The sequence below is a fragment of the Carlito syrichta genome, unplaced genomic scaffold (assembly GCF_000164805.1).
Source record: "Carlito syrichta isolate Samal-C Ts95f unplaced genomic scaffold, Tarsius_syrichta-2.0.1 Scaffold142976, whole genome shotgun sequence".
Taxonomy (NCBI): domain Eukaryota; kingdom Metazoa; phylum Chordata; class Mammalia; order Primates; family Tarsiidae; genus Carlito; species Carlito syrichta.
The window spans coordinates 25,753-49,227 of NW_007087072.1; the positions used below are offsets into that span (position 1 = coordinate 25,753).

Consider the following 23,475-nt stretch of genomic DNA (forward strand, 5'->3'; position numbering starts at 1 on the left):
CGACGACAGCGCTGCCTGTTCCTGGGAAGAGGAGGTGTGATCAACAGTCTGAGATCTGACCACTCCGTTTCAGAGCTGGCTGATGGGGCTGTGTCCTGGAAGGTTCCAGGGCTCAGGGAGTGCGGCCATCGGGGGACCCTGCCGTGACACAGGGTTCGGAAACTGCTCCCTATTTGGGGGGAAGGGGAGGCATTGTTGTGTGACGCAGCTCCCAGGCCGAATTTTCCCCGTGGAATAGTGACTTTGGGGTCCCGAGATTTTACTTTTCACAGTTGTCAGTACCAAAATGCAGTTACTTATGTCAAACCCTAACTAAATGGCGCCTGGAGGGCCACACGCAGGTGTGCCTGTGACAGCAACTACACAAGGGACTTCCCAGACTGGAGCTTCCAGGTAAGACATTTTGGTGAAGACCCTCTCCTGGCAGCATTTGGCACTACCAGGGAACAGGCGCCGTTCTGACAGGCTCTGATGTGGGTTTCTGTCTTTCAGAGCTTCCCTCCCCCACCCCTCCCAGGAGCCGCAGGCTGATCTAGCACATGCATCGGAATCGCAGTCCCTTGCCACTCCCAAGTAAACACGTTTGTTGTTGAGAGTTGGTGTCTCTCTTGCTCATTTTAGGTGGACACTTTCATGCTGGAACCTGGCAAAGGCAGTAAGAAACCAACTTCCATGCATAAACAGAGTCACACAGAGAAGAAAACAAGAAGAAAGGCGTGTTTAACATTCATTTGACTTTTGCTGAGCAAGAGTCATAGACAGTTGTTAACCGTGGCTAAGTTCAGACAAAAATAACCAGAAGGCAGGTCACAGGATTAATTGCACAGTATCAGTTTATTACCACAAAGTTAACAGAGACTCACTAAATTGCTTAACAGAACCATTTTCTAGAAAGCACTAGTTACATAAATACTGAAACAGGTGACAGGATAAGCATTTTGTACGATGTACTTTTAGCTCTCCATAGGTTTGTTTGGTATAAAGCAACTATAATTTGGCTCTGACATGGACGATTATTGGTAGTTCTCAAGGCTCTCCTGGGGGGGGGGATCGCCCTGACTGGACCTTTTCCTGACACCCCTTGGGCAGTTCAGACACATCCATCTGTGGACACTCTGGAAACAGCGACCAGCTGAATGCCACTTTTCAGCAAATGAAAACTGAAAGCAAAAAGCAGGCTAACAAAAAGCTCTGCCAGTTGGCTCAGCTTCCAACTGAGTGGCTGTCTGAGCGAGGATCCAACAGCCGCCAGACTCAGACTCAAGAGTCCCAGGAAAACGGGAAGACAGTTTCTACGCTCTGAGCTGCACCGTGGTTGGCCCGGGTTCAGCATGAACAAGACATTCAGATTCACTGGGGGAGCTGGGACCTTCTGATTTATAAACAAAATGACCAAGCAGGGCAGGTACATATTTTGGGAAAGAAGAGAGTCATTAGTATGTTGGTCAAAGGCAACAGGAGAGTGGATTTCTATCTAATAACGTTCCTGCTTGCTTTTTCCAACCCAGGGAGACAGTGAAAACACTTCAAGCTTTAGTGAAAGCAGTAAAAGCTGTCCTGTTTGTCTGCTGCTACTCCTGATCTCTTCAGCTGGCCTCCCAGAGGAATGTCATGGCAGGAAGCAACACTCCCTGGTCTTGTGGCAAATATTCTGAAGGCATGCTACAAAGCAGAGCTCTGCTGGGCTGGCAGTCTCTGCACAGCGTTTTTTATTGTATCTGATTCACTGTTAATTTTTCTCAAAGACACATTTTGGATTGTGTGAGGGTATGCTCACTCTTCCAGGCAGGCAGATTATTTTAATGCTATGACACAAGAGATAATGACTGTCGGAATTTTTCAGAAGACCTTTTTATGCCATTAGTAGGGGGGTTTCCTTGAAGGTCAAAGATCTGTACATCTCAAAGTAATGCAAGTAGGGAGATGAACCAGCTCGGGAGGTCTGGGTCAAGTGTCTGTTTACAAAGGCACGGACAATGACCATGGATGCAGGAGGAATGAATCCAGTGGAAGTGAGCACACCTGACAGTTCAACAAGAACATACTATTTTATAAAAGTACTAGACAAAGTTAATTTTAAAAAAGGTGTACAATCATTAAACAGATGGTCAGGCCAGTCCTTGTGTCTCCTCTCGGGGGAGGGCTGTCCTGGGAACGCTGAGGAGCAGTGGCTGAGACGTGCCCACGTGAGGGCCCAGTGCCGGCCCTCACGCAGGCTTCTGCCCGGGCTGGAGGACAGGCTCGAGAGCAGCTTTACAGGAAATTGCCCTGCTTGCTGATAATTCAGGGAAACGTCCGTTCTGTGTCTGGTTCACACATTTAGAAAGCGGAATGGGCTGACAGCAGCTTGTGAGGCTGGAGGGAGGGCGGGTCAGGATGAGTGGCTGAGTGGACTCTTTGGGGCCAGAAACTACACACAGTCCTCAGAACAGGTGCCTGTGCACACCACTCGGGCTATAGCCCTCAAGAAGGCCGGTGTGAAGTCCTGCAGCCACCCACATGTGCCCTGTCTCCCTGCGAGCAGCTGGTGCAGCAACCAGTCTGGGTGGGGACGGGGGAAAGGGGCCCACCCTGGGGAGTGCTTTCAGGCTGGTCCTCAAAGATCAATCCTCTCTGCCCCTCCAGCCATCTGCAATGAATTTTATTTTGGTGAGCTTTTTTGGGAAAGAAAAAGTAAGGGAACTAGAAGTCTGGGAGAGTCCCGTGAGAAGCCACCTTCACAGTTGGTGGGCCGGCACAGGTGGCTTGTGGGTCCAAAGGCCTCACTTTGATTCTCTCATGGCAAGCTTTTCAAGTAGGGAGAATTCAGTGAGACGTGGTTATTGCTCTTTGTTTCTGGGGAATCTTATCTTCGGGCCAGGGTGTGTTCCATTTTCCAGGCGAGAAGCCAAGTGCAAAGCAGAACTGACCGCCTTCCCAAGACCCGAAGAGCAGGACAGGGGACGAGACCAGGCAGTCAGTGCCTCAGTGGGCCCGGGAGCCCAGCGTGCGTATCCAGGCCTGGCTGGCGCTGGGGTGCTGGCGAGAGCCACAGGGATGCACGGGAGGGCAAGGAGGCAGAACGCGCCGCCTGGCGCGCGGCTGAGCCCCGCGTGGCCGCCCATCCAGAGGCTGCTCGAGCCCTGGAGGTGGGCCCAGACGGGCAAGGACATGCTCAGCTGGCCCTGGGTGCTGCAGTGCCGTCCCTCCAGGAGAGCCGGGCAGGGTGCCGGTGACCTGACACATCCTGTGCTCCAGAATCTTCTGAACAGGTGTCTTTTTTTTTTTTTTTTTTTGAATAGGAGTCTCACTCTGTTGCCCAGGCTGGAGTGCAGGGACACACTCACAGCTACTGCAGCCTCAACCTGCTGGGCTCAGGCAATCCTTCTGCCTCAGACTTCCAAGTAGCTGGAGCCATAGGTGCATACCACCACACCTGGCTAGTTTTTTGTTTTATTGTAGAGATGAGGTCTCACCAAGTTGCCTAAGTTGGTCTCGAACCCCTGGACTCAGGCAATCCTCTCACCTCCACCTCCCAAAGTGCTGGGATGACAGGCATGAGCTACCATGCCTGGCCGAACAGGTGTCTCTCATGAGGAAGTGCAGTGTTCCTTGAAATGTAGGGTAAGCAGACTACACACTACACACATCCTGCCTGGTGAGCCCTGCAGAGCATCCACTGGGGAGTCTGAGTGGGTGGCTGGTGATGGGACGGGAACAGCAGCTTCGAATGAAGACAGGCTCACCTGCCTGCTGCTCAGAGCCAGAAGAGAAGTGGGACAGCATGTCTCCTGCTAGGAGTGAGCCCAAGAGAACTGTCTTGGCCTCCAAGCTGCAAGTCACCTCATGGGGAGCTGAAGGTGAGGACAGGGCCTGGGGCAGGGGCTCAGTACAGCGCAGGCCCTGAAGGGGATGGGGTGCCTGCCCTTCACAGAAGCACATTAACGATCCCAGGTGTGTGACCTCCCTGGCGCACTCTGTGAGGCTAGAGCTTTGCGGGTGTGTGTGTGTGTGTGTGTGTGTGTGTGTGTGTGTGTGTGTGTGTGAGAGAGAGAGAGAGAGAGAGAGACATCCCGCGATGGCCATGAGAGTGCCCACAGCTTGGTTCGGGCAGGGAGAGGTTACAAGCACCCACCTGGGCAGCAGGAGACCCTTGCTTCCGTGCCCCTCTGCCCCTCCTGTTGGCCCTGCTCTGTGACCTCAGGCTCCTGTGGTATCTGCACCCTTGGATGGTCTCCACGCTGTTCAGGGCTTTGGTGGCCTTCGGTGGCTGGTGTGAGGAGCTGCATTCTCTCTGCTGGCTCTGAGCAGGGCACAGCTCTCATTGGCACTGGACCCAGCTCTGGTTCCATGGTGGGGCCCATGGTGTCACCCTCAGTGGAAGTGGACACTGTTCCACCTGGGAGCTGCAGAGGGCAAGCCTGCTTTTTCCCAGGCATCCGTGTAGCCAGCAAAGCCATGTCACATGACATGGGGACAGGCTCAGGGGACACTGGGCTCTGGTAAGCCCCAGAAGCTGATACCTGGAATCCCCAACTCCAGTTTCTACCTGTTTTGATTGAAAAAGTAAGAAAGGAGCAGAAAACGCCTATCTGCCCCCAATACATCAGTGCCCGTGCAGGGAGCCGTGCTACACCTACCACCAGGGATTCCCTGCCAGTGAGGACGGCAGCGGCTGGGGCCCTGGGCGTCTGGAAGTGCCTGGGCTCAGGGGTGCTGTCTGGGGTCCTTGGGCATCAGAGGCTCTGCGTCGTCCTCTGGGGTTCGGCTGGTGGCCACGGCCAGGCTCTGCATGACCTCCTGCTGGTGCTGCTTGGCCTTGTTGTAGAACAGGACCCCAAGCGTCACCAGGACGGTGCCAATAGCCGACAGGCTGGTGATCCTGTTCCCAAACACGATGATGCTCAGCCAGATGGACAAGGCGTGCTTCACGGCGCTGGCCACGCTGCAGGGCAAGAACACAGCCAGGTCTGGCGGCCGAGCAGGTCTGGCGCCCTGTGTTCTGAGGGGACGCGCCTGCTCTCTAGGTCTGTCTGTCTTTTGTGAGGCATTTCTATTATAGAAAGCATCAAACTGAAGTAGGGAAACTTGGGGAATGGCCACATTCTCATGATCTAGACTTAGTCACATGTCTTATTCTCCCCTTCCTTTTTCCCCTCTTGAGACAGGGTCTCCTTCTGTGACCCAGGCTTGTCTCAAACTCCTGGTCTCAAGTGATTCTCCTGCCTTGGCCTTCAGAGTAGCTGGGACTAATGAGCCACCACACCCAGCTCTTTTTTAAAAAATTAAAAAAATTTTTTTTTTATTTTTGAGTTGGAGTCTCACTCTGTCACCCAGACTGGAGTGCAGTGACCGCTCCCGGTCACCGCAGCCTCGACCTGCTGGGCTCCGGCGATCCTTCCGCCTCAGCCTTCCAAGTCGCCGGAATTATAGGCATGTGCTACCACGCCCGGCTGATTTTTTGATTTATTGTAGAGATGATGTCTCGCTGCCCAGGCGGGTCTCGAACCCGCGGGCTCATGCAATCCACTCACCTCAGCCTCCCAAAGGCGCGGGATTACAGGCTGAGCCACCGAGCCCGGCTCTTTTTTTTTTTTTTTTAACTGAAATACTTTTAGGCAAATTATAGACCTCATGACATTTTGCCCCTAAATATTTCAGTTTTTTCTCTAAGGAATGAGAAACCCTCATACACACCTATAGTGCCTCTATAGCACCTAAGAAAAAACAAGCCTTTGAGGAGACTGTTAAGTGAAAAACAACACCATATACACAATGTTAGGACTTTGTAAAAATAAAGTTAACATGAAATACACTGAAATGTTATCAGCGGTGTCTCTTGGGTTGGGATTATGGAGAACTTAAACTTTATTTTTTTGTAATTTTCTGCCTCTTCTAAACTTTCTATAATGAGTACTTACTCATTGCTTTTACAATAAGGATAAAACAAAAAAAATTTTTTTTGAGTCGGAGTCTCGCTGTTACCCAATCAGGTGATCCTTCTGCCTCAGTCTTCCAGGGAGCTGGAACTATAGGTGTGCGCCACCACACCCAGCTAATTTTTTTGATTTATTGTAGAGATGAGGTCTTGCCAAGTTGCCTGGGCTAGTCTCGAACCCATGGGCTCAGGCAATCCTCTTGCCTCAGCCTCCCAAAGTGCTGAGATTATAGGCGTGAGCCACTGCACCTGGCTTAAAAAAAATTAAAGGCCAGGCTCAGTGGCTCAACCTGTAATCCCAGCACTTTAGGAGGCCGAGGCAGGTGGATTACCTGAGCCCGAGGGTTTGAGACCAGCCCAGGCAACTTGGTGAGACCTTGTCTCTACAATAAATAACAAAATTAGCTGGGCATGATAGCATGTGCCTGTAGTTCTAGTTACTTGGAAGCCTGAGGCAGAAGGATCGCCAGAACCCAGCTGGTTGACGCTGGGGTGGCCGTGAGTGTGCCACTGCACTCCAGTCTGGGAGTGAGACTCCAACTAAAAAAAAAAAAAAATTTTTTTTAAATCATTGATTTTCTGTCCCCTGTCTTTATTTGAATCATCACCAGTGATCACTAAAGGTCATTAGAAAAACTAAGTTTCAGGAACATTTGGAAGCAACTCCTGGATCCCGAGAAACCACGCTGGTGAGACGGACACAGTGACCACAGGAGCTCTCTGTGAGCTTTGGAGACACAGAAAGCACACCCGTTCTCCGTTTCTGCCACACGTCCCACTTGGAACGGAGGCTGCATGAGGGCGGTCACACCAGGTCAGCAGCTCGGAGCCTGCCGGACCCGTGGGCGGGGGAGACGTTTGCTTCTGGCTATGTGCTGCAGGATGCAGCCGAGTGTGGTGCATGGCTCCTGGCTCAGAAGCACATGTGGGAACTTGCCACAGTGGCCTGGGCCAGATGGAGAGGAGAGCCATACTGAGCGTGGCCACAGTGTCCCCAGTAGGCGACGCAGGCTGCTGCCCGAGGGGCTTGACAGAAGCACGATCAATCCACTTCTGCCTCCGTACTCGGGGATGATTCTACCTCCCCCACGACAGAGGTTGGAGAAAAAAGGGCAGACTTACACAACAATATGAGGTGGCCTGATGCTGACATAAGTAGCGAGGGTTTCTATGCCTGCTGGTGACAAGAGCTCATTTCTTTCTTTCTTTTTCTTTTTTTTTTTTGAGTTGGAGTCTCACTCGGTCACCCAGACTGGAGTGCAGTGGCCGCTCCCAGCCACTGCAGCCCCGACCTGCTGGGCTCCAGTGATCCTTCCGCCTCAGCCTTCCAAGTAGCTGGAACTACAGGTGCGCGCTACCACGCCCGGCTAATTTTTGATTTATTGCAGAGATGAGGTCTCGCCAAGTTGCCCAGGCGGGTCACGAACCCGCGGGCTCAGGCAATCCACTCACCTCTGCCTCCCAATGTGCAGGATTACAGGCTGAGCCATGGAGCCTGGCTTCATTTCTTTCTATTTGCTACTGAAAACTCTCCTGTCTGTAAAACTGTACTTTCATTAGATTTGTCCAGTTATAGCCAGGTGCAAGGGCACACGCCTGTATTCCCAACTACTCAGGTGGCTGAGGTGGGAGGACTGCTTGAGCCCAGGAGCCCAAGGCTCCAGTGAGCTGTGATCACACCACTGCACTGCAGCCTGGGTAGCAGAGTGAGACCTCGGGACTGTGTTTCTCTCTCTCTCTTCTTGGAGACAGGGCTGTACTTTCCACGTCTCCAGTGCCCAGGAGCCACATGTGGCCAGGGGCCCCTATACTGGATAGCACAGTACAGCACAGAAGTAGAACATTCTATCACTGTAGACAATTCTGTTGGAAATGCTGCTCAAGACAGGAAAATACGCAATGCCAAGAAACTTGTGGACTTCCAGTAGCAATTTCCTTAAAGGTCTATCTCGGACACTGTGCCATTCGCACTTCAACCGCAGCACAGTGGCCCCGTGATGGTGGGGTGGAGCCACTGGCCACCACAGGAATCACAGATGTCTCTGACAAACACCCCGAGCACTACTCTCAGCGCAGCCCACACATACTGTTCTGGGAAGTGCCTTGGCTCACCTGAAGGTCACAGGGGAGACCCTCCCCATGAGGGCATAAGCTGTCACGCTCTGGAGGTGGAACAAGACTCCATCTGTCAGGAGCAGCAACACAATGTCCCGGCTGTAGCTGAAGCTCTTCCCGCTCCTCCCAATCACTGGGACATCCTATGTATCAGAACAAAGGGACACTCTATAGAGTATGTGTCTGTTACAGATCCTCCACCAAAAAGACCCAGCGCAGGCCTTCCCGGCATTGGGGCAAGTGCTGATGGTGAGAACAACGCCAGAAAGGCCTTCCATGGGGACAGCTGACTGCACCGATCAGCCTCTACCATGCACGCACAGTGGCCAACAAGCACACGGAAAGAGGGTCAGCGCCACTGAGCATCAGGAAAATGCAAGTAAACCGTGACAAAAAGCCACCCCAAACCCGTGACAATGGCTGTTGTCACAAAGAGATACAAACAAAGCAGAAAACAACAAAAGCTTGTGAGGATGCGGAGAACTGGAGCCCTCACATACTGGGGGTGAGGACGTCTGACAGCGCAGCTGCTGTGGAAAATGGCACAAGAAGTTAAACGGTCTGGCCTGAGCAACAAAGTGAGACCTTGTCTCTGCCAAAGTCCCCAAAGTCAGCCGGGTGTGGGGCATAGCCACGAGTCCCAGCTGCTCAGGAGGCTGAGGAGAGAGGATCCCCCTGAGCCCAGGAGGTTGAGGCTGCAGAGAGCTGCAGCCGTGCCACTGCTCTCCAGCGTGGGCGACAGAGCAAGATTCTGACTCAAAAACAAAACAAAACACACAGGTACCAGACTATCTGGCAACTCCACTGCTGCACATAAGACCCATGGAACTGGCAGTTTGGACAGTTGCGTCAGTCCTCTGGCGCAACATCTTCTGCAGGAAGAAGGGCCAGCCTGTCACCCTCAACAGCTAATGGCTGGTCACTCAGAAAGTCACAGTGACACAAGGACTTGAAACTGCCTCCCACACTGGGACAGGGACTTTGGGGACCTGTCAATTGCATTCAGGTCTGTGAATTCCACTGGGAAGCAAACAGTATCTTCACTGACCCTCACCTGAAACAGTGCCTCGTTCCATGATGAGCATAGGAACAAACCACAAAAATACATTCATGCCACAGCACCAGCTGTTGTTGACACCGAGATGCTGCTCATTCTCATTGCTGTGCCACAGACATTAGGCTTTTTACTAGATGTTATTTAGTGAGTTAATAAATAAATACCCAATATTAAAAATGATACTAAAAAACAAAAATAGCCGGGCTCGGTGGCTCAGCCTATAATCCCGCGCCTTTGGGAGGCTGAGGTGAGTGGATTGCCTGAGCCCACGGGTTCGAGACCCGCCTGGGCAGCGAGACCTCATCTCTACAATAAATCAAAAAATCAGCCAGGCGTGGTAGCACATGCCTGTAATTCCAGCTACTTGGAAGGCTGAGGCGGAAGGATCGCCAGAGCCCAGCGGGTCGAGGCTGCAGTGGCCGGGAGCAGCCACTGCACTCCAGTCTGGGCGACAGAGTGAGACTCCAACTCAAAAACAACAACAACAAAAACAAACAAACAAACAAAATAAGCCGGGCTCAGTGGCTCAGCCTGTAATCCCGTGCCTTGGGAGGCTGAGGGTTCGAGACCCGTCTGGGCAACTTGGCGAGACCTCCTCTCTACAATACATCAAAAAAAAAATTAGCTGGGTGTGGTAGCGTGTGCCTGTAGTTCCAGCTACTTAGAAGGCTGAGGTGGAAGGATCGCTGGAGCCCAGCAGGTTGAGGCTGCGGTGGCCGGGAGCGGCCACTGCACTCCAGTCTGGGCAACAGAGTGAGACTTCAACTCAAAAAAGAAAAACCAAAAAAACAAAAATAACTGAAAGCAGGGTCTCAGTATCTGCACGCCATGCTCACAAGAGCCAAGAGTGGGAATGACTCAAGTGTCTACGACAGATGGACAATGAGCAACGCCCTGACCATCCACGCAGGGGGGCAGGATTCAGCCCTGGAGAGGGAGGACATTCTAACACCTGCCATGATGTGGATGGGCCTTGGGGATGTCACGTGAAATGCACCAGTCTTGTGCCATGCCCCTTCACAAGATCCCTGGGGCCGTGATCCATGGGGACAGATGGCTGAATGACGGGTGCCAGTGTAGGGTGGGAGTGTTGAATGGGGTTGGAGGATGAAAAGAATGCTAGAGGCGGATGGTGGGGACAGCGGCACAGAATGTGGAGGTACTTAGCACTGCTCAGCTTTACATTTACACCTGGTTAAAACGGGCAGTTGTATGTGTATTTTACCACAATAAGTCCTTAAACATGCATATTCTTCCAGTCAACCATTCCAGTCCCAAGAATGTATCCCAGAAAAATGCCCTCATCTGCACAAGACACTGACACCAGGGCAACAGGGAACAGCAAGATGCCCAGATGCCATCAGCAGGGCCAAGTCCCCACATGGTCACGTGGCAGGGTGACCCAGGTCCACTTGTGCTGCAGATTTGAACGTACACTTGTGGCAAGGAGTGAACCACACCACATATGTGGACAGGTGAGGGACCACACCCAACAGCACCTGGGTCAGGGAGAGAGCTGGAGCCAGCATTGTCGGCGGTTCCACAGTGGGCCTGTTACCTCCCTAATAAAAACCATAAAAGTAGGCCAGGCGTGGTGGCTCACGCCTGCCATCCCAGCACCTTGGGAGGCCAAGGCGGGAGAATCTCTTGAACCCAGAAGTTTGAGACCAGCCTGGGCAACATAGAGAGACCTTGTCTCCACAAAAAATCAAAAACATGAGCCAGGTATGGTGGTACCTGTAGTCTCAGCTACTTGGGAGGCTGAGGCAGAAGGATCACCTGAGCCCAGGAGGCTGAGGCTGTGGTGAGCCACGCCCCTACACCCCAGCCTGGGCGAGAGTGAGACCTCACTCAAAAACAAACAAATAAATAACCCATAAAAATGCTCACACAGAAAGCTGTCACTGCTCCAAGTGGCCCCCGAGGGGATAGCCACAGCACAAGTCCAGGCGGCCATGGCTTATAACATGACAACCGGCCGGCCACGTGCCTCAGACCAGTAAACCATTCCGCTCCTGACCGCTCACGAGGCACGGCAGTCCAGGCGCAGAGAGGGCATCCTGCTCTGACACCCACCATGAAGAAGGCCCAGGCAGGGATCAGCATGGCCATGGCAGCAGCGCTGGTGTAGAACTGCAGCTCCGGGGCCCTGCGGGAACACCACAGACGCTCAACGCTCCACCACGCCTGGAGGGGGCCTGGTCTCCACCCCGCCCGCCACGTGAGGATGCGCCAGGGCACCCAGGCACACCGGAAGGACCTGCCCGACACAAAGGCAGACACACACCCGCTGGGGAAGGTGCTGGGGGAGGAGCTGGAAGACAGGTGGGCCTCTGCCAAGTTTCCACAAGGCCTTGTAAAGGCCGCAGAGCCGAGGCGGGAGCTGTCAGGCTGTGGGGCAAGCCAGATCTGAAAAGGGCAGGACATCCCGGGTCCTACGTGTGCAGGAACCACTCACAATACTTACGAGAACCTGTATTTGTCCCCGCTGAGGAGCTTTTTTGAAAAAACATTTTGCAAACTAGAATAAAGAAAAGAAGAGGTTATGCATGGATGCTGTCCTTAGTAAGGGACATGATGTCCCCAGTCGCACTAGATGGGGACAATGGTGACACCTCCATGAACAACCGCTGAGCTTCTGCTGCGAGTGTCCCCAGGCATCATTTCACAGCTAGGCAGGCAGCTTTCCTGTCCCCTCTCACGGGGTGAACTGAGGCACTCAGAGGTCGAATGACAGGCCTGAGGCTACCCCATCCCAGGTGTCAGAGGACCCCTAAGGCCCTTCACTAAGCACCTCACAAAGCCCTGCTTTACACAGAGTTCTCACAAATCGCGTTTCCGAGGTGTGTGCATGATTAAGACACACAAAGACCTAGTAGAAACATATAGACAGGAAGGACTTGTGAACAGGACAGAGGACTGTGGGGAGAAACACAGATGGCCAACAAGCAAACAAAGCGACGTCCAGCTTCCATAGACCAAGTGGTCAGGACTCACATGACAAGATGCTGTCTGGACTCTTATGGAGAGTAGTGGATTTTATAATTTTATTTTTTAAAATACTAATTTATTTTTTAGAGATGGGGTCTTGCTCTTTGGGCAGGCTGCAGTGCGTGGCATGATCATAGCGCGATTCTCCCACCTCAGCCTCTCAAGTTGCTGGGACTACCACTGTGTGGCGCCATGCCCAGCTCAATTTTTTTTTTTTTGAGTTGGAGTCTCACTCTGTCGCCCAGGCTGGAGTGCAGTGGCACACTCATGGCCACTGTAGCCTCAACCCACTGGGCTCAGTTGACCCTTCCGCTTCAGCCTTCCGAGTAGCTGGGGCTACAGGCATGTGCCACCATGCCCGGCTAATTTTTTTCTTTTTGATTTATTGTAGAGATGAGGTCTCACCAAGTTGCCCAAACTGGTCTCAAATCCAGGGGCTCAGGCAATCCTCACCTCAGTCTCCCAAAGTGTTGGGATTACAGGCGTGAGTCACTGTGCCTGGCTCAATTTTTTTTTCACTCCGTCGCCTAGGCTAGAGTGCAGTGGCATGCTCATGGCCACCCCAGTATTGACCTGTTGGGCTTCAGTGATCCTTCTGCCTCAGCCTTCCAAGTAGCTGGAACTATGGGCGAGCACTATCACGCCCAGCTAATTTTTGACTTACTGTAGAGACAAAGTCTCACCAAGTTGCCCTGGCAGGTCCTGAACCTGCGGGTTTAGGCAATCTACTTGCCTCAGCCTCCCAAAGTACTGGGATTACAGGCTAAGTCACCAAGCCTGGCCTGGGCTCAATTCTTTAAGCTGAAAAACTTAGTTGAGGACAAGGTGAGACAGACAGCTCTCACTGGCAGGACTACAGGTCGCAGCAACTGCTCAATAATCTGACAGACGGAGCAAACAGGGCTCAATCCGGCCATCTGCCTTTGGACACATAAGACAGAGATTGATGTAAAAAGATGGTCAGTGCAGGCTATTTATGAACATGAAGAGTGGAGTTTGGCAACAGAAGAATCATGACGTCATGGTGCATGTGCACAAAATGAGTGACACAATGGAGCATGTGCAATGACACCAAGCTAGCAAGGCAAGACACACACACGGGGACGCAGCCCAGGCTGTTTCCATAAGCCACTGTGTAGAGAACAAAGCTGCAGGGAAACGCACCGACATGACGGAAATGAGGTGAGCTTTATTTATACTTGGCTGTTATTCAGAAACTTGTGATGAGTCTGCCTGCCTTAGTGGGAACAGTAATGATAAACTCTTGGCCACTGATGGTGCTTTTTCCTTTTCTTTTCTCAAAAATAGGAGAAACCTGGCTTTGATCAGTAATTTTGAAAGAGCAGGTTTTTCCAGGGTTGATGTGGGGACATCAGTACATAGCAGGGATGAGGATGCCCTGTTCTATTTTTTTAACTTTTATTTATTTCCTTATTTTTGAGTCAGAATCTCATTCTGTTGCCCAGGTTGGTGTGCAGGGGCATGCTCATGGCCACCGCAGCCTCGACCTGCTGGGCTTAGGCAATTCTTCTGCCTCAGCCTTCCAAGTAGCTGGAACTATAAGCGTGTGCCACCACGCCCGGCTAATATTTTGATTTTTTGTAGAGATGAGTCTTGCCAAGTTGCCCAAGCTGGTCTCAAGCCCATGGGCTTGGGCGATCCTCTCACCTGGGCCTCCCAAAGTGCTGGGATTACAGGCATGAGCCACCGCACCCAGCCCCTCCCAGTTCTAAACAGCAGTTGGAATGCAATGTCTGTCCCTCGTCCGTTGCCTGACCAGGACATCATAACATGACCCTCTTCCCCTGGGACCTTGCACACGCCGTCCTCTCTGCAGCCATGATGCCAGGGCACAGACGGCCACTAAGGCAGGATAGGGGCTGTCGAGAAAGCCTGCCCACAGCTCCTGAGGGGAGATGCTCTCACACCAGGGCTGGGACTCACTCTGGCTGTGGCCTGGCCTCTTGTGTCTACTCAGCGCACACACACACGTCTACACACATGGCACTGCTCAGTATAGCTCATGTACATCAGCTTCCACGCACCGACCGTATCTCTGTGATCAGCATTCTAGTATTGAGACCGTGTATCCTCCAATCCTGGCTTATGTTTGAGAGAAGTTACCTTCCTGGGGTACCATGGTTTTGTTCTTTAGCAAAAAGCAGCACCTGATGTGCCTGGCTTGGAATGACAGGAAGGAATGCTGGGCTAATCTGTGCTTATACGTCCACCAACCCAGATGAAGAAAAGTGAGTGCCAAGCCGCGCCCCCTCACGTCCCACATCCTTCACGACTCACCAGTCCATGATGTTGGTAGACAGCGCGGCCGAGAACCCCAGGATGTTGAAGCTTATCTCGGTTGCCGTGCACAGTGCCAGCCCTCCCATGACCGGAATGAGCGAGAGGTTGACCAGCAGCCCTGACAAGAGCACAACAGGCGTGACTGGCTGACCGCAGGGAGCAAGCTCGTGTCCGAGCGCCAGGGCCCGCGTCACATCCTGCAAGAGGCACGGGCCTTGCCTCGCACCCCACGACTCACGCCTACCAGCTTCCTTGTGCTAGAGGGAAAATAAAGCGAACCAAAGTCCATGTCTGCAAGTCAGTCCTGTCACCCTCGCCACAGCAGGCGCCTCAGATGTGGCTCTGTGCATCTGTTGGCCCCAACGGCAAGTGGAGCCATGGGCGCCCAGCTCCCTTCTTCCTGATCCCACGAACTCTCACTTGCGAAACGAGGGCGAGTGAGACGGTCTCCATGTAACTATGAAGAAGGGTGAGCCTGGGGCCAGGAGTGCAATTTACATGCTGGCACAGTGTGGGAGCATCTACATGTACCCAGTGAATGTATTCCTTTCTGTTTCCTTGGGAAACACAAAATCTTTATAGAAGTGATTTTAAAGAAATCCACTCAATGCAACACAAGCCATACTTACTGCCCACCCCGATTTTGGAAATAGGCTATTGGGTGTCATTTTGTACCTATCTGACTTTAGATATGGCCTTTATCTTGAAGTTCAAAGTAAATGAAGACACGACTCTTCCGTGTTTAGCAAAAGGGAACCAAGTCGCAGTCCTTGGAGCAGTACGTTGCCCTACAAGGGAGCCGCCACCTTCCCTTGGAGCAGGATGGCGCCGCCCAGAACAGCACCTGCAAGTCCTCAGGAAACAGTCACGGAATAGCAGGTCAAGCCGCAGACCCACAGCCTGCAAGGCAGGAGGACTCAGGTCAAGAGAAGCCAGCAGCTCTGTCCAGGGAGCATCTTGCCACATGTCTGTCCTCTCAGTTTTCCATAGCTTGGTCTTGTCCTCTGGCCTGCCCAGAGCATCTTGTTGAGTAACAGACATTGCATGTGAACACCGCAGGGGAACTGGAAACTCACAACACCCCTCACTCTCTGGAGAGGACTTGCTTTTGCTTCTGGTGCGTGGAGGGGTACTGTGGACACCTTCCCCAACTCAGAACCTCTGCTGAGAGGCCAGGGTACCCCTTGGCAGGGCCCTCACTCTAGTCTGTGCCCCTCCAACCCCACAGGACACTCTGCTCAAGTTCTCCTTGGGGGCGCAACAGAAAGCACACCTTGGAGCGGCAGGCCACATGTCAGAGTCACTCCCCTGGGGGCCCTAGGCCCTGGAAGCTTGGTCCCTCGGGACCTGACATCCTGTCAGATTCCTTTTTGCTAGACTTTACCAAGACGGCCCCACTCTTCTCAGCAAGAGAGCTGGCTTGCTCACAGCTTGCCCCACAGCTGGAAGCCAGATGGTGATGTGTTAGAGTTGCCTGAGACTCCTTTTCACGTGGTACCACCCTGGTGAGGCCTGTTTGTTTTGTCTATGACTTTTAGGAACTACCTCTTAGACTTGGATTCTGTTTTACAGTCACCTAAAAAACATCTGTGCATGTCCCAGGCACATGTGGTGCCCTCACTCTCCTCCTGCCCCCAGGCAGACACTTGGCTTGGTCTTGAGACTGTTATATACATTTGTGTGTGTGTGCGTGTCAGGGTCTCACTCTGCTGCCCAGGCTGGAGTGCAGGGTCACCATCATAGCTCACCACAGTCTCGACCTCCTAGGCTCAAGCAATCCTTCCATCTCAGCATCCCGAATAGCTGGGACTACAGATGCCATCCTGGTCCAGCTCATTTTTACTTATTTATTTTTTGTAGAGACAAAGTCTTGCTATGTTGCCCGAGCTGGTCTCAAACTTCTGGGCTCAAGCGATCCTCCCGCTCCCACCTTCCAAAGTGCTGGGACCACAGGCATGAGAGCCACTGCACCCAGCCAAGACCTTGTCATTTTCTAATAGAGGCAACTCCTTATATACAACAGCCCCTCTTACACAAGCGGACTGTTATCTGCACCTGCCTATTTTCAGACCAACACTGGATATGCTACTTTTTAAAAGGCTGGCAGGAAAAACGGATGTGAGGCTGGCATGCAGCTGCAGATCACCCGCACGTTATTAAAAGGCCAGAGTTTTGTCAATAAACTCATTTGCTGAGTCTTGAGAGAAAGAGAAGCAGGAGCCGGAAGAGCAGCTGACAGCAAGGGACTGGACCAGGGAGAAGCTGAGAGGAACCAAGAGAGCCGCAGCCACCTTGTGTGAAGACCACTGAAGACAGCCCCGCCCCGCCTTCTTCCCATGGGGCCCATTGAAAATAGGCCCCATGCCGGGCTTGGTGGCTCAGCCCGTAATCCCGTGCCTTTGGGAGGCTGAGGTGAGTGGATGGCCTGAGCCCGCAGGTTCGAGACCCGCCTGGCAACTTGGCGAGACCTCATCTCTACAATAAATCAAAAATTAGCCGGGCGTGGTAGCACGTGCCTTTAGTTCCAGCTACTCGGAAGGCTGAGGCGGAAGGATCACCAGAGCCTAGTCAAGGCTGCGGTAGCCGGGAGCGGCTACTGCACTCCAGTCTGGGCGACTGAGTGAGACTCCAACTCAAAAAAAAAAAGAAGAAAAGAAAATAGGCCGCATCAAAGACAGGCCCCGCCCCGCCTTCCTTGGGTCAGTGACCAGTGCATATCTGGCCAGGTCCTACCCAACCCCCACCCAGCCAGCAGCCACAAGGCAAGGCCTGCTCTGACCTCTGTGTAGCAACAAGACAATATCCAGGTATCCAGCAGCCCTGAGAAAAACTCGCTCACATGACCCAGTGAGTCCACTGCGACAACTGGGAAGAGATTTGGGGAAGATGGGGAGGCATGCCAGCAGCTCCCAGGAGCCACCCTGAATGGCTCTCCTGCACGGACCCACTGAGCCCTGCAGGAAGGACGGACGCGACGCTGTGAGGGAGGGAAACGACACACAGGCGCTCAGCAGGCCTCATCTGCGTACTCTTCAGTATAGAAAGGCAGACGAGCACCCAGGAAGTCCTCACCTGTGTCCTCCCCAGAATACCGAGGCACTGAGGGAAGGAGGGGAAGGACACGGGGCCCACCCTCACCTGTGTACTCCCCCAGAATCATCCGAGACATGATCACAGTGAAGATGGGGGCGGAGCTCTTCACAGTTTCTGCAAACGAAACTGCCACATTCTTCAGGCTGACCAAACCCAAAACCACGGTGGCAAACCTAAAAATAAGCAAGATGTGCTGTGAAAAGACATCTGCCTACTTGCAGCCACTAGACAGCCTCTCCAGGGGCTAGCCTTGGCCAGTGGGTGCCTCTGGCCTCCTCCCTGTCACCCCGCCAATGTGCCTGGACCCACTTCTTGACACTTTAGGCCAAGCTCCCAGGAGATGGCACTGCCATCTGTGTGAGGTGACTTCCATTGCCCCAAGCGGCCAGAGGATCATTCCTGGGAGGAGGCGATCACCTTCACACTGTGATCATGTCTGCTTTCAAAGTTGCTACGGAGGGCATCTGAGTAAATGCCTGTGGCAGTGAGAGCCACAAAACCAGATTCGCTTGGTGTCCTGCATGAGATGGCCCTTAGGGTTTTATCAAGTGTGCACTGAGAACACACCCGGGAGCCCCTAATATGACATCGGTTGGCACAGTCCACACTTACCAACGGGATGGATGTTTTACACTAGAAAAGCTTAGATACTCCACTGAAAACGGGAGACTGTTTACCTCATGAGCCCCACAAAAAGCATAGTCATGATGAAATTGGGAGGGTAAGAGAGCCGGGCTTTGTGCTGATATAAACAGCAAGGAATGAAGATTTTAACGCAGCCAATGAACGTGGTTGACAGCATCTGCACAGCACCTGCAGGTAGGAGACAGAAGGCCACGTTGGCAAGTGATCCCTCCCCTGCTGCCCACCATTCTTGGCCCCCAAAGCCCTGTCCTGAGTGTACCCCTAGCCCCATGCCCGCCGGTTGGTCACCTAGCATGCTGGGCTCGCCTCCCAGCAGGGACAGGATGTACTTGTTGAGGAAGAGCGTGCAGAAGCTGAAGAAGAACCACAGTGTGAGGTACAGCAGCGCCCGTGAGCTCCACACCCCCAGGTCTGACTCAATGACTGTGGTCTCTGTGATGGTGACGGTCAGCACGCTTTCGTCCGGGCTGCCCTCGCTCCTGGTGAAGACGATCTTCTCGCTCCGATGACCAGAGAGAGGACCCCAGGAGAGCAGTTCCTTGTCCTGCGGCTTCTCCTCCGAGCCAGGAGCGAGCTCTTTTGAGGCTTGGGTCTTCGCTGAGGATGACATGTTGGAGCCACTGCCCCAACGATGCTATCTCAGAAGCGGACACCATGGGTCACTCCGATGGCCCAGATGTGAGGATGCAAGATGGAAGGCGGAGGCGGGGACCCTGGGAGACAGGAACACAGCCACCACAAGGGCCTGTGCCCGGCAGAGCGTGGAAGCAGAGGCTGGAACACCAGGAAGAGCAAACATGTACGTTACTTACTTTGAACATTTACTGCTCTTAAAAGTTTAGTCACGGCCTGGTGCGTTGGTTCAGCCTGTAATCCCAGCACTTTGGGAGGTCCAGGCAAGAGGACTGCCTGAGTCCAGGGGTTCAAGACCAGCCTGGGCAACTTGGTGAGACCTCGTCTCTACAATAAATTACAGAAAATCTAGTTGGGTGTGGTGGTGTGTGTGTGTAGTTCCAGCTACTTGGAAGGGTGAGGCGGAAGGATCACCTAAGCCCGGCAGGTTGAGGCTGTGGTGGCCATATGCATGCCGCTGCACTCCAGCCTGGGTGACAACAGTGAGACTCCAACTCAAAAATAAATAAATAAAAGTATAGTCACCAACTTAAAGTTGCTTTATAAATGCAAACAAGCCCTGGACTTAGAGGCACACCTGCGTTCACTTCCCTGGAAAGGCAGAAACAAAGCTCCAGATTTCTGCCACCCAAACTGCTCAAACCAGGAGCCGTGAGCCCTCTCCCCACACCAGCCTGCCAGCCAGCCCAGCAGGACATCTGGAGATCAGGCAGACCACGAGCTTTTCCCCTACTCCCACCTGGGCAGGGCTCTGCTACCCCTGGGACCCTGCACCACCCAGCCTCCATGGTGGCATCTCGTTGGCTCTGGCAGGACCCAGAGCTCAGAGACTGCCTGGCTCCCAGGCCATGCCGAGCTCCTGTCCCTCTGCCCAGCCGCTCCTCCTGTGACTGCTTGGCTAACCCCGGTCAGCCTGTCTCTGACCGGTCTCTGCCGCCACCCATGTGCTCTGCACCAGCTCAAGCACTTCTGGAACAGCAGAGGCCCCTCTGCTGCTTTTCACGCCCAGCTCTCCCATGCCCGCAGTGGGCATTTTCTGTGTTTTATCCAGTGTGCACAAAGGTTTCCAGAAGGAGAGCCAGCCTGTGCACCGTGTTTCTGTGTGGGGATTCCAACCCCCTGTCCTCACACCTACCCTCCCCCAGCTTTCTGCCTGCTCCTCACTTGTCTCACTTTATGGCCTCTGACAGTTGTGTGCCAAGACCCCATAGTCTAATCCTGACTTTCTCTGTGTTGGCTGGTTCCTGGGGCGCCAAATAACATCCCAGCAGGTCGGGAGCCGAGGGGTCCCTGCACCCTGGCTGGGGACCTGAGCCTCTGCCAGGTGCCCCAGGGACATGACCAGCCCGGGATTAACATTATTATGTTACTTTCTAGACAAATTCAAACTCACACCCCCTTCAACTTCTCAAGCGGGACTCCCCAGTCACACACGAGGCCACAGGCAAAGTCAGGACAGTCTGTTTCTTCCCTTCTGCTGGGCATTTTGGCCAGTTCTGCCTTGGAGCAGTTCTCGGGGACACATGCTTGCGGCCTCTCAAGGACTGAAGCCCTGCCTCCTCCCCGTAGGCATCAAAACCCACGCTGTCCCCCACCCAGCAGGTTCTTCTGATTCCAACATCTAGGGTCTCCCTTTCCTTTCAGGCGACCAGAGTGCATTTAAGAGGATGCCCCCTGCACCCCATTCCCTTTTGTGGTGGGTGCAGCCAGTGGCAGCTGGGATCTGGCTGGCCACATGGCTGACTGACTCTGCTTCTGTCCCCTCTGATCTCCCCCAGGAGGTCCCGGTACCCCTCACCTGCAGCTGCATTTTGTATTTTGCACATCTGAACACACAGCACGTGTCTTGCATTTATACTGAGGGACGCACACCATCACCTCCCAGACTGAGGCCTCTCCCAGCACCTCTCCTGGAAGTGCTCAGGCCCCTGACGCTTGACGTGATCTGACTGAGCCCATGAGTTCCTATGCGTGGCAACCTGGTGTCCTGCCTTGTTCCCCATGTGGGGACAACACTGAAGTTGTCCTCTCCCCTCCCCCTCCCTAGGCCATGTCTATGCATCCACCCATCTGTCAAGGGTTCTCAGTTGGCCATCACTCTACCAGCTTGGTGCCCCTCATGTGCGCCCTGACTTCTGGGGACACCAGGACAGCTGCGTCCAAGGGCACCCTAGACCACGATGAGGACAAGGCTGGACCCTTGTCTGGAGCAACAGCAGGCTCTCCCACACCCTGGGCACCCACACTGCCAGATCTCTGTGGAAATGCCCACTTTCTTCTCCTTTTTTTGCCAGCATGGTGCCACCATTTAGCTCAATGACAGGGTCCTGGAATCTGGACCTGGCCAGGCCCCAAGCGGGGCAGAAGGAGCGCTGGCACCATCTGGGACAAGGCTAGCTATGGAGAGTAACCACCTTACTGTCTTGAGGTGAAAATGCAGGGACAGAAAGCCCCACCCAGGGCACCCTGGCCACTCCTGGGCTCCTGACAGTAGGAGCTGGCCAGTTCCATCCATGGATGCCCGGCAGCCAGGCACAGGACCTACAGTGGGATGGAGCCCTGGACTGGCTCTGCCCCCACCTTACTGTACCCCCACTCCCTCCCACCCCTCCCTGGGCTGCAACAACACCAGGCCCTCTTGCCAGGGACTCTGTCATGCACTTGTGACACACGCGCTAGGGTACCACTGAGTTTGCAAAACCCAACTCATTACCCGGCAAGGAGCTGGTGTTCAAGGAACACCCACAGGATGACAGGGACAGCAGTGACCAGAACTCCAAGCTTGGCACGGGGCATTACACGGCTACCTCAGGACAACAGGGACAGTAGTGACCAGAATTCCAGGCTCAGCACAGAATGTCACTCAATCACCCTAGAACGACAAGGTCAGCAGAGACCAGAACTCCAGGTCTGGCACGGGGTATCACGTGGCCACCACAGGACACCTCTCACCAGGTGTGGGGTTTTTCACACCAAGCCGATCCCAGAAGACACCAGTGGGGTCTAACTCAAGGCATTTCTGACACCCTCTACGGCGTCAGACCCTATAGGTGAGGGCACAGCGCCCCACCTGTAATGCCAGTTGCAAATAAGAAATAAAAGCAAAATCCAGGTCAGGCTCGGTAGCTCAGCCTGTAATCCCAGCACTTCGGGAGGCCAAGGTGAGTGGATTGCCTGAGCCCACGGGTTTGAGACCAGCCCAAGCAACTTGGTGAGACCGGGTCTCTACAATAAATAAAAAAAATTAGCTGGGCATGGTAGCACGCACCTGTAGTTCCAGCTACTTGGAAGGCTGAGGCGGAAGGATCGCCAGAACCCAGCAGGTCAACGCTGGGATGGCCATGAGTGTGCCACTGCACTCCAACTCAAAAAAGAAAAAAAAGTGAAATCCGAAGCTCCCCACCAAGGGGATGGGCCCCCCACTTGGCCAAGGAGTTACGGGAAAAGTGGAACGGGAATGCCTGGTGCAAAGGAGGCTGGCCATGCCTCAGGACACTCCCTGCTTTCGGCATCTAGGTACAACTGAGTGGCACTCATGCTAGAATCGAGACCACAGGACTAACAGGGCGTGTGTGGCAACAGGATACCAAGTTACAGAAAGGACCAGAGGCCACGCCTGGCACCCACAGGCCACACTGGTTTGGCGTCCTGGTCAACAACTTCCTCATGTTGATGTAAAACACTCCTTTCTGCTGGCTCCAGTTACTCAGACCGAGTTCACACCTTTTACCAATTAGTGACTGAAGACTTTGAACCCACCATGGCCTGTGAGCTTCCGTTTTAAGAGAGCCTGCCCTTGGTCAAGACCAGCATACACCTTCTGTGGATGGGTCTATGTCTCTGCCTGCAATTCTTGCCCTGGTGTGTATACACCACACTAATCTGACTCCTGGGAGCCACTTTTTCAAATCTCGAGACTGTTTCTCAGGCCACAGTCAGTCATACTGGCTCAGGATAAGCCTCTTTAAGATATTTTACAGAGTTTGGTTTTTCCACGAACAAAGCACAGGCCATGCCTATGCTTCTGACCAACTGACTATATACAAATCAGGGTTCCCATGACCCCCTCCTTGGGCTCAGTTAATTTTCCAGGGAAGCTCACGGAACTCTGCAAGCACTTACTTTATTATATTACTACAAAGAAAACAGCCAGGCTTACGTCTGTAACCCAAGCATTTTGGGAGGCTGAGGCAGAAGGACTGATTGAATCCAGGAGTTTGGACTAGCCTGGGCAACACAGCGAGATCCTGTCTCTCAAAAAAGTCAAAAAATTAGCTGGGAGTGCTGGCTCATGCCTGTAGTCCCAGCTGTTCGGGAGGTTGAGGTGGGAGGACCACCTGAGCCCGGGAGGTCAAGGCTGTGGTGAGCCATGATCATTCCACTACACTCCAGTCTCAGGGGCAGAGTGGGACCTTGATTCAGAAAAACAAAAACAGAAAACAGATGAACAGCGGGAGGAAGAGAAGTACAAGCCAGGTCGGGGGGACACAGCCACAGGCCTCTACTGGGCGTGCTGCCCCGCTCAGTTCCACGCTCCGGAAGACCCCTGGCCTCTCTTGTCTCGCATCCCAGAGTCTTCACCCCAGGAGGCTAACGAGTGAGGCAGACGGTCCGCTCCAGTCCTGAGCTCACTTGGTCTTCCTGGAACCAGCCCCTCTGGACTCTCAGGGGAGTCAGACATTCTCGGCAACTCTGGTATGATCTGAAAGAGCCGGTTATGATG

At 53.4% G+C, this 23,475-nt stretch overlaps 1 protein-coding gene and 2 long non-coding RNA genes across 3 annotated transcripts; 2 read left to right on the plus strand and 1 right to left on the minus strand.

Moving 5' to 3' along the window:
* Positions 1-98: 98 nt before the first annotated feature.
* Positions 99-595, plus strand: LOC103251515. Its single transcript, XR_503722.2, has 2 exons — positions 99-393; positions 493-595. It is a non-coding gene; the product is annotated as an uncharacterized LOC103251515 (long non-coding RNA).
* A 226-nt stretch (positions 596-821) lies between these two features.
* LOC103251516 lies at positions 822-2,162 on the plus strand. The gene is made up of 2 exons (XR_503723.1): positions 822-1,405; positions 1,509-2,162. It is a non-coding gene; the product is annotated as an uncharacterized LOC103251516 (long non-coding RNA).
* Positions 2,163-4,611: 2,449 nt separating this feature from the next.
* Positions 4,612-18,732, minus strand: SLC35E2B (solute carrier family 35 member E2B). The gene is made up of 8 exons (XM_008050111.2): positions 18,408-18,732; positions 18,152-18,287; positions 17,520-17,647; positions 14,379-14,499; positions 11,557-11,610; positions 11,166-11,238; positions 8,030-8,175; positions 4,612-4,924 (listed from the first exon to the last, which is right to left on the minus strand). The coding sequence occupies exons 1-8, from the start codon at positions 18,727-18,729 to the stop codon at positions 4,687-4,689; spliced, it is 1,218 nt and encodes a 405-aa protein (XP_008048302.1). The 5' UTR covers positions 18,730-18,732; the 3' UTR covers positions 4,612-4,686.
* Between the last annotated feature and the right edge of the window lie 4,743 nt (positions 18,733-23,475).